Consider the following 10,886-nt stretch of genomic DNA (forward strand, 5'->3'; position numbering starts at 1 on the left):
TACCCCTTGACCCAACTCGGCAGCCTTTCTGCTCCTCGGACAGAATGTTGGTCTCGAGGTGGGCATTGACCCTTCCACTAATAATGGACGTAATGAATTTGTAGAGGGTTTGTAAGCAAGTAATCGGCCTTGTGTCTCCGGTTCCTGCACCGTGTCCTTCTTAGGGATAAGGTAGGCAATCCTTGCAGTGAGGAAAGGTGGAAATTCCTCCGGCCGACTCATGACCTCATTTATACTGTGTGCCAACCGACTGTGTACGCTGGTAAATTTCTTATAGCGGAAATTCTGCACCCGATCCAGACCTGGGCCCCTCCAGTTCTTCGAGCTGTTTATGGCTCGTCGAACTTCCTTTTCGGTAACTTCTGTAAAATTCATGCCAGGCGTATTGGTATGGCGGGTGACTTCGGCGCTGATCCACTCAGCATGCTGGACGGGTAACCCTCAAAGTTCACCACAATACTCTTTCGCTTCCTTCGCCGAAAACTGCACTATCTGGACGCTCTGTTGAGATTCGTTGAGAGATCTGAAAAAGCTCCGCTGGTTCCTCGCATATGTTGCACTCCAGACACATCTGGAATGAGTTTTGCCATACCGTCGTAACCGACTGCATACGACAGAAAGTTTCTTCTTTAGTGTGTCCAGAATTTCAACTACGGGTGTCTCACTGGAGATGGCATAGTTCCGGTAAACCCTCTGCACTTTATTTCTCACCCGTCTGCTGGTGTTGCCAGTGCTTATCTGGATCAGTCTAGCGATGTCCTGCCTTAGTTCCAGACGAATTTTTCATGGTGGATCTCTTCGGTCACTCAAACCAATGACACGAAAGCGAATCTTCTGGCCGTGCAATCTGATAGCCGCAACTGCATCACAATACACAACTGATTGCAGTTGCAATAGCGACATATCAGCACCCAGTCGAGATGCAATCTCATCATTGATTTGAGATAGAATTCCCGGAGTTGCTGGAGATGCATAGAGCCTGCGAATACCTGGTCTATGCAAAGGATCCAATTTCCGAGAATTCTATACACGCTCTTTGGAATTCGTCCTGAACCTCAGCGGAAGAATGTTTTGACGAGTACTGAAACTGTTGCCTGTAGTGCGACGTGATGTTGTTGATGCTGCCGCCTCTGCCCCATCGACTCTCGGTCACCAGTTTCCCCGATGACTTCAAGTCGAACACGCTCCCTGATGATGGCCGGGATTGTGTGACTGCGAGTAATAAACCGGTACTGGTCTGCGACCCGCTGCATAGTCACGTGCGTGAATTGCAGGAAACGCTCGACGAATCTCTGGTGCAACAAGGGGCAGTAAGATGTTGTACCCGCCGTTATTTCGTAGTAGGAGCGGATGATGAAGAGGTTCATTTCTTCAGTCCACTTCATCTGCTGCCCATGAGAACTTGCTGAAATGGTCGCCACAGATTGTGACGAAACAGCTGCAGCAGGCGAAGCAATGCTCCTGGTCGTCGTGGCGCCTAGACGTCGAACCGGATCTCAAATTTCTTCTTCTTCTCATTTTTGGTGGTGCATTTTATCCCTAGCTGCCAGGTGTGGGGATAGCTTCCTTAGTGAGTAATCTGCAAGACTGCAAAGTTCCTGCACTTTCCTTATTTACCCCCTGAGACGCTGCGGTGGCGTACAGCCATTCAGACTAAAGCTATCCATCCCTCCTCCTTTGACAACCGGGCTTGGGACCGGCTACGGCGGAGTTGTTATTATAATGTTGGGGCGCTTGCTCGAGTTTTTATCAAACGAATAATCTTCTAAAATATATCCAAACGGTAACACTAATTGTAAAACACAATTCTAAGAAGAGATGATTCTCATGACGTCACGTTAGCATGTCTAGCAAAGTTGTGAAACTTGTATTTATTTACATTAGTGCTTGCAACTGCCCACCCCATGTTTAGGGTCTTGGTTGAACCAAACTCTAGAATGTTAGCAGACTTGATCAGTGGCGCTGTTTCCTGTTATTCTCTGGTGAACTTCCGAGATTCCCAATATCCTTCAAGGAAATGGGCGACGGCAAGCGAAGAGTGTTGATGGTGTGTTTAGGTATAGAGTGCAGTCCAAGAATTCCCAGGTTAATTCGACTAATTTTCTCAGTTTTCATTTCATCACTCCTCTTCACTGAGTCATGGAACTACTTTCATAACTAGCTGCAGTTCCGAGTAATAATACTAAACGTTTCATCATAATCAAAGTGGTTTCTGTTATTTCATAGAGTTAGCCTCCGTTAGCGTCAGTATTTTAAAAACTCCCATCTTATAATTGCAGGAAACACTTGCCGATCACCGATAGCCGAGGCAGTCTTCCAGAATGTGGTGAACAAAGCCGGTGTCTCTTCAGAATGGGAAGTGGATAGTGCTGCGCTTATGGACTGGAATGTTGGCCGTGGTGCTCAACCCAGGGGTCTCAAGACACTGTCTGACCATGGACTCAAGTGCTCTCATAAAGCGAGGCAAATCACCAAGGAGGACTTTGAAAAGTTTGACTACATTTTCGGGATGGATATGGGGAATGTAAGGGATTTAAATGAACTGAAACCAGCAAATAGCAAGGCCAAGATTCTACTTCTCGGTGACTTCGATCCACAAGGAGAGAGACACATCCGCGACCCTTACTTTGTAATGAACACTTCTGAGTAGTTTCTGTTGAAAATATTTACTTTGGACTAATTTCAGGATCACGGTTACGAGGGATTTGAGAAGTGCTATCAACAATGCAGTCGTATGTGTCCAGAGTTTTTTAAGAGGGTTACAGAAAATAATATTTGATTTTAGTCACTCCCTTTTGAACATTGTAATTGTCGCTACAGATGATGATTTGCATGAGCACAAGTTATTGCTCTAAAGAAATAGAGTAAATCAATGTTAAGTGAATCAAATTTCTCGTAGAACTCGAAAGTATACAATTTTACATCATCAGTGTCCTCTGTTATGCGCCGGGTATAGCCTTTTAAGAAAATGATTATTAAATTTTTCGAAACGTTATAAAAGATAAATCAAACCAAGCACATGCACTAGACAAAAAAAGTCTGGAAACACTTCCTATCTTTTACACTTTATGGTCAGCCTAACTGAAATAGGAGGTTTCCAATCATTAAAATAGTCTTATGTTACTCAACAAACAATAAACTTTCATTTAAACAGAATCCGATAATGAAGAATGGCAACAATAATCAATAACAAACGTAAGAAGCAAAAACATATACAAAAAAAGTTTGGAAACCGTTTTAACTTATGTTCATATGTAAAGTTATATAAATTAACTACACCTGTTAGAAGCTTGGGGGAGGGTCCCACCTTTATTCCTAATCACGTCCAATAATCACTTTTCCATTGATTTAACCAGATTGTCTGTAACTTTTGTTGGAATCCTCTACCATTCTTCAAGTGCAGCTGTTTTCAGTACATTTATTTGTTACTCCTGTTGCCTTTACTCGTCGGTTAATTTCATCCCATAAATACTCGGTGGGATTAAGGTGGCTTCAGTTGCCGGGGTGCATTCTACAACAGCCACTCCTTTGTTTTCATAGTAGTACGTTTCGGGTCGTTATCTTGCTGGAAGACGAAAGAGCTATCAAGACCCAACTTTTTGGCACTTTGTCGCAAATTCTTCTTCTTTTTCTTCAGCCTTTGTCCCGTTCACAAGCGGGGTCTGCTCGTCGTGATCGGTTTCGCCATTTGGCTCTATCGCATGCCTGATCTGGATACAATCTCGAGGCTTTTAAATCCCCATCCAGCGTATCAAGCTACTGTTGCTTCGGCCTGCCTTTTGGTCGTTTACCATCGACTTCGATGTTCAGACCAATATTGGCAAGTGAATTCTCGTTAGCACGAATTGCGTGACCATACCATCGAAGCCGCCTCTCTCGCAACTTTTCCACGATCGGTGCAACCCCATAACGATCGCGGATATCTTCATTTCGGATGTGATCAAAACGTCTGACGCCACTAGTCCAACGTAACATCTTCGTCTCCATTACCGCAAGACGCTGTTCATTGTCTTTTATAGTTGGCCAACACTCAGAACCATAGAGAGCGGCAGGACGGACGACATTGCGATAAATTTTAGATTTCAGACGTTCGTTGATACGTCGATCACAAAGAATGGCAGTTGCGGAACGTTACTTCATCCAGGTTGCGTTAATGCGTAAACAAATTTCATAAAGCAGAAATGCAATGTAAAGAGGGCGACGCTTCTCACGGTGTTTCTCCATGGGTAACCATGTGTGTGTAGCGTTTATTACGTCAGTAGTTTCGTAGTTCTTGACAAATCCAGCTTGATTCATGATTATTTCAACGATTTCGCGAATATGGTTGTCAAAATGCGGTCAAAAATCTTCATATTGGAACTGTGCTAGTTTCTTGTCACCTAGATGGTGTTCTACCTTCCTGAATAATTCGATTAAAGAATTCACTGAGCCAAGGTGTTGGGTCCCAGCTCTTCTCTTTTCAGAGCTCAGATGCGATGTCGTCAGGTTCCGTTGCTTTCCCTGATTTCATTTCTTTTATTGCTTCCTTTACTTCAGTTGCGCTGACGGGTGAAATTGCTCCAAATGTCGGCAATGCTTGTGGAAGTGGAGGATGAACAAATTCTTCAGTTGAAATCTGCTAGAAATATTCTTGTCATCTATCCCTCGCGGCTCGACGGTCGGTAAGCAAAACACTGTTCTTGTTATTAACGCAACAGAAATGTTCGATATCCTGTGTTCTTGTCGGATTTTCACAAGTCGATATAGATCTCTCTCGCCATCCCGAGCGTCCAGTTTATCGTAAAGATTTTTGTAATGGAGCGCCCGGGTGTCAGCGATCGCTTTCTCTGCTTCCCGGTTGGCATTCTTATAAATTTTCCATTTGGCGGGCGTCTTATCGTTGAGAAACTTGTGATAGAGGCATTTCTTTTCACGAACCTTCATTTCAACATCGTCATTCAAAAGCAAAGTATCTCGATTGATGTACCGCTTACCCGGCTTGGTGACCCCGAGAGTAGCAGAGGCCGCTTTGTGGATCGTGTCTTTCATTTGGTTCCACGATTCTTCCACGTTCGTGATGGTTGGTAATCACGTAAGTGAGATCATTTCTTCGAAAGATATCGCTACCATTTAATACGCGGCGGAACGGTGTGGTCCTCACGCTGTTTTATTAGTGGCTTCATTCACAAGATCAACGGCCGATGTTGAGTGCGACGGTTTTGCAATCAGTGACGGTGGTAAAATAATAATAATCGTTGGCGCAACATTCCATATTGGATCAGGACCTTGAAGTGTGTTAGAGCACTTCATTCAAGACCGTAACGGTACACCACAGTACACTGTGGGAGGCAATGTGGTCAGCATTGCGCACGCCCGAGATTATTACCCTGATTTGACTCAGGTACTCATTCACAGCTGAGTCGACTGGTATCCTACGTCAAATCACAACGCAAATCCAACTGCCACCAATGAGTTTTGAACCGCGACATTCCGTACGATAGCCTTGTGCTCTAACCACTAAGCTATCCGGACTGATGGTGCTAAAATATCGCCGCCTCATGAGAAGATAGTCGATTATTCCCACTATAAAATGTAAGAAGATGAGAAAATCATTTGATGAACCACGATTCATAAGTACAAGGTCATGGGTGTCCGCAAAATCGATTACACGCTTTCCCCCATGGCATCTGCTACCGTTCTCCTTTTCACCCACAAGACTGTCAATGATGATAGTCATCAGCAGAAACGTTGCAGGTCTTTGTATCGAGAAGCTGTCAGAAGGCATCTTTCTTGGAATCAGGTACCCGGTGAAGAAGTGAATAGTGCGACCAGCTGATATAATGATGAGCTTCATCAGCCGATCATCAAGTCATTCGATTTCTTTAATGGCATCACGGAAACCCTCTGAGATGGCAATACCAACACCGTATTAAGTGTGTGAGTTACCAAAATAGAGAAATTTATAGCCATTTTTACTGCGTTTGCCTTCTATATCGCAGCTTTTGGCACCAGACTATCGGGTTTCTTGCAGAGCGCAAGTTCTTCGGTCTTTCCAGTTAGGGTGCCAATATTTAACGTGCAGACACGTATTTGTTTTGCTCGGACTAATTTACTTACGTTCTGACGCCGTTCATGCGTCGAGAATCCTTGCCCATTTCTCGACAGGACGGGGGCCCATCTTGTCACGTCGCCCTAACATTTCTCCGAGGTTCATTATTACTCAATCCGTTCATTTTATATTTAACGACATTGGATGCATTTTTTTTTTGTCAGCCTGTCGCGGGTCATGTCACCAAGAGAGAACACTTTTCATTACTCTAACCACAGAATATGAAGACATTGTTCACAGATATTACTTCCCAGGTGGTGATTTGGGCTGCAATGACCAGTAAATACTCCTATTACGATACTACGGGACTTATTGGTGAGGTTTAAACAATTCTTCGGACGCTTGAGTTTGTATTCCCCCATGACCACCCTGGTCCTATTTTTGGTAAATTCACCCAATTTAATTTCCCCAAACGTTCCTTTTCATTATTCAGCGCCGTATTCATGAACGATTCCCGATTTCACAAAAGAGATCTGGTTCGTATTGACCTGCGATTGCGGACGAAACAAGAAAGGCTGGTGCAGATGCAAGAACTAGTCTTCGATGGGAAGTTGGCAGGCGAGTCTATACGCATTAGAATATTTGCTTCCGCTATTCAATAAATGAATAAATTACCCTTGTTCAATGCTATTGATAAACTTGGAGTTGTAAGATATCAAATGTAATGGTGCAAGTAACTAGTTTCAAACTGAAGTAATTGCCACAAGCAAGAGGGAATTCTATCCTAGCAACAGAGAACACCGCTGATATGAAATTATTTGCGCTGACTTAATTTATTCTTTTAGATTAACAATTTATTAGAATACCCAAAAAGGGATAAATAAAATCAAATATTATTTTCTGTGACCCTCTTAAAAAACTCTGGACACATACGACTGCATTGTTGATAGCACTTCTCAAATCCCTCGGACCCGTAATCCTGAAATTAGTCCAAAATAAATATTTTTGAACAGAAATTACTCAGAAGTGTTCATTACAAAGTAAGGGTCGCGGATGTGTTTCTCTCCTTGTGGATCGAAGTCGCCGAGAAGTAGAATCTTGGCTTTGCTATTTGCTGGTTTCAGTTCATTTAAATCCCTTACATTCCCCATATCCATCCCGAAAATGTAGTCAAACTTCTCAAAGTCCTCCTTGGTGATTTGCCTCGCTTTGTGAGTGCAAGTTAGTCCATGGTCAGACATTGTCTTGAGACTCCTGGGTTCAGCACCAAGGCCAACATTCCAGTCCATAAGCGCAGCACTATCCACTTCCCATTCTGAAGAGACGCCAGCTTTGTTCACCACATTCTGGAAGACTGCCTCAGCTATCGGTGATCGGCAACTGTTCCCTGCAATTATAATATGGGAGTTTTTGCAATACTGAGGCTTGCGTAGGCTAACTCTATAAAAGCAGTGAAACCACTTTGATTATGATAAAATGATCAGTAATTATCACTCGGAACTGCAGCTAGTTATGAAAGTAGTTCCATGACTCAGTGGAGAGGAGTGATGAAATGAAAACTGAGAAAATTAGTCGAATTAACCTGGGAATTACTGGACTGCAATCTATACCTAAACACACCATCAACACTCTTCGCTTGCCATCGCCCATTTCCTTGAAGGATATTGGGAGTGTCGGAAGTTCACCAGAGAATAACAGGAAAGTTAACCGCCACTGATCAAGTCTACTAACATTCTAGAGTTTGTTTCAACCAAGACCCTAGATATGGGGTGGACAGTTGCAATTGCAAGCACTTCTGTAAATAAATACAAGTTTCACAAGTTTGCTAGATACGCTACCTTCACGTCATGAGAATCATCTGTTCCTAGAATAGTGTTTTGCAATGAGTGTTACCGTTTGGATATATTTTATGAGATTTTATTCGATAAAAACTTTAATGTGGGTCTCAATATTAAGATAAGTCGACCGTCATGAAAGCAGATGATAAACTGAGAATTACACATAACGAAAGTCTAAACTACATACACTAAAATCGAGCACATTTTCTATTAGCTAAAGGCATGTATCTCGATAAAATGAGGGATTATACAATATTCATCTGACTAATTGACAAGGAGACCATCCTCTGGGACTGGCCAGAGCTTCTTCTGTTCCATGTTCTAATGTTTTCGGCTAAACATTTTGAAAATTTGCTCGAATCACTGGACAAAGTCTTAGAATGAATGAAGAAGTATAATATGCACCTAAATCGGAGCGCACACTATATATAAATCAAGCGCAAATATTGAAGTCATTCGCAACGCTCCGAGACGGATGCTCTCCCGCTGCCCACCATTTCCCAGAAAAGAGACCTATTACAACGCATTTATTGTAGACTTGTCGAGAAGTTACAATTACACATTACACATTACAATGTGCGACGAACTGTTAGAGCGGTTCGGTAAGCTTGCCTCCGATTGAGAGGCTGCTCATGAGACTCCGGAGGACCGCCTATCCACGCTCACGACGAGCTGCTCGAGGTGCTGCGAGCAGGGATGAGCATTCCGCTTAGGCGTGCTCTGCCCCAACAGCGTCTTAGCAGCTCAGCTTCGTCAGGCATCTGAAGAACTGGAGTTCCTAGATAGGAAGGAGCGACGGAAGGGAGGGGAAGGTTTGGAACTTCTCGGAGACCGAACCCTTCGCTCCATCCCTCCTCTTGTCCCGCTCTCAGCTCCATCGTGAGCGAGGTCTGTAGTGATTCGGAATTTCCACATTCGGGCATCGAAAAAGGTGATAACCAGCTGGAGGCTATAATGCCTGCTCTACTGTGTTGGAACTGTCGAGAGCCTGGCCATCGCTGTACATCAAAAAACGGCCAGACAGGGAGTACTCTACCACCAGTGACTTCCCATCCTCAAGCTGGCGGCAGCTCCAGAACATAGGAGAGGCAGTACCCCCTAATTCCCCGATTTGTCATGTTCATAGTCAGTCTGTATCACCAGGCTCCTTCGCAATGCGGTGATTCCGGGATTGCATTTAATGTCCGTAGTCTGTCTGAATCTGACAAGTCCATTGTATCTTCTAACGATAACTTTATAAAAGTGATTGGAACACCGAACTCCGATTCATCAATGAGCATTGTAATCATCATCACCATCAACGGCGCAACAACCGGTATCCGGTCTAGGCCTGCCTTAATAAAGAACTCTGGGTGCTGTGGTGCGACCTTCCACGCCAAATGTTTGGGTATTCCCTCTGCGTTTATAGATATTCGGGTTAAATTTTCACCTAGCTATCGGATGCAATCCAGCTGCTGCATCAACATACGGCGACTTTGTCGTCGATTCAACATGCAGTTTCAAAATCGCCGACAATTCTGCCCCCGCAAGCTGCTGCTTCATCGAGCATCAGCGTAATCTCAGCTCCTGAGATGCCGCTGACTGGCTCTGCTTATACCTCGCCGGCGACTGCAGCAAACAAAACTGGCGCCATACCTAAGTCGCCCCGGTCGACTAATTCTAATTCTCTGCCTCTATCTGCCACGTACTATTCCAGTGGGTCCATAAAAGATCGTCCTCCATCTGAGGGACAAGTTCCTTACGCATCATCGAATGCGCTACGAAGTTCTGGCGTTTATCCTACAGTCGCTGCATTAGCACCAACGCACCACCTCCTGTGTATCATCGACGCCCGCCAGCGCTGAACCGCAGGCCTTTCCGACCTCATGTCGTCCGAGCGGCCAAGATGAACGTCCCCTCGTCACCGAAATAGCTGTTTGCGTCAAGGCTAGCGTACTCCACCACGCCCTATGAAATTCTGGCCTATATCAGAAGCAAAACCAACTCAACTTTGTCACCTCTTTCCTGTGTGAAGCTGATGAAGGATGGCTCTCCTGACCGAGTGATAGCTTCCTTCAAAGTGACATATCCCCATGACTTCGATGTTATCGTCCAATCTTCCTTTTGCCCACAGGGGGTCTTCTTTAAGCCTTATCAGAGGTCTAAGCTTCGTGAAACTGCCTCGCCGAACTTGAATGATTCCAATAACTATACGCTATTTTATCAAAATGTAAGGGGTCTAAGGACCAAGCTGTCGGATTTCAAACTGTCTGCCTTAGCATTCCAACATCACGTCATCTGAATTTCTGAAACCTGGCTGGATGACAGGATTTTAGATTCTGAGCTCCTCGAAGGTTTCTCTGTCTTTCGTTATGTCAGAGACTGCGTTGCGCTTGGCAAGACAACTGGCGGAGGTTCCTCAATAGCTGTTAAGTCCCCTCTCCGTGCCGAAATCATCTTTTCCTCCTCCTCCTCCTCCTACAATTCTGTTACCATACGTGTCCTCCCGCCAAACGTATGTCCCTTTATCATATCGTGTGTATATTTTCCCTGCCTAAGCCCACCTTCTCTGTACGAGGATTTCTTCGACAGATTATCAGAGGCATTAATCGTGTTGTTTCCCTCACTTCCTTTCATCTTCTGTGCCGACTTTAATATTCCTATGCTCTCCTGGCCTTCCCTCCCTCCCTAATAACTCGACCCACCCTTCCCTTCCTCTATCCACTTTCATGTACACCTTTGGCGCCCTCCAGTTTAACTTTTCTAGAAACCACTTAGATCGTACTCTTGACCTTGTCCTCTCTAACCTTCCTGTACATTATCTTTCCCATGCTCCCTTCATGCTCCGTCTTACGTTGCCCCTGACGCCCATCATCCTGCTCTCGAGTTCGATGTTCAGATATCCCGACTCCACTCTCCTATCGCTCGCAAGCCTTCCAAGTTCAACTTTCGTAAGGCGAACTTCAAAGGTCTAAGCTCAGCCCTGGCGTCAATCAACTGGGTCCCCCTCCTCTCTCCATTTACGTGTGACCAAGCACTCA

At 44.6% G+C, this 10,886-nt stretch overlaps 2 protein-coding genes across 2 annotated transcripts; one reads left to right on the top strand and one right to left on the bottom strand.

The window, feature by feature from the left end:
* The first annotated feature begins 1,862 nt into the window (after positions 1 to 1,862).
* On the top strand, positions 1,863 to 3,156 carry LOC119654653 (low molecular weight phosphotyrosine protein phosphatase 1-like). The gene is made up of 3 exons (XM_038060141.1): positions 1,863 to 2,057; positions 2,280 to 2,629; positions 2,687 to 3,156. The coding sequence occupies exons 1-3, from the start codon at positions 2,018 to 2,020 to the stop codon at positions 2,777 to 2,779; spliced, it is 483 nt and encodes a 160-aa protein (XP_037916069.1). The 5' UTR covers positions 1,863 to 2,017; the 3' UTR covers positions 2,780 to 3,156.
* A 3,679-nt stretch (positions 3,157 to 6,835) lies between these two features.
* Positions 6,836 to 7,873, bottom strand: LOC119654721 (low molecular weight phosphotyrosine protein phosphatase 1-like). Its single transcript, XM_038060243.1, has 3 exons — positions 7,639 to 7,873; positions 7,066 to 7,415; positions 6,836 to 7,007 (listed from the first exon to the last, which is right to left on the bottom strand). Exons 1-3 carry the CDS (start codon positions 7,676 to 7,678, stop codon positions 6,915 to 6,917), a joined length of 483 nt encoding a protein of 160 aa, XP_037916171.1. The 5' UTR covers positions 7,679 to 7,873; the 3' UTR covers positions 6,836 to 6,914.
* Between the last annotated feature and the right edge of the window lie 3,013 nt (positions 7,874 to 10,886).

The sequence above is a fragment of the Hermetia illucens genome, chromosome 4, assembly GCF_905115235.1.
Source record: "Hermetia illucens chromosome 4, iHerIll2.2.curated.20191125, whole genome shotgun sequence".
Taxonomy (NCBI): domain Eukaryota; kingdom Metazoa; phylum Arthropoda; class Insecta; order Diptera; family Stratiomyidae; genus Hermetia; species Hermetia illucens.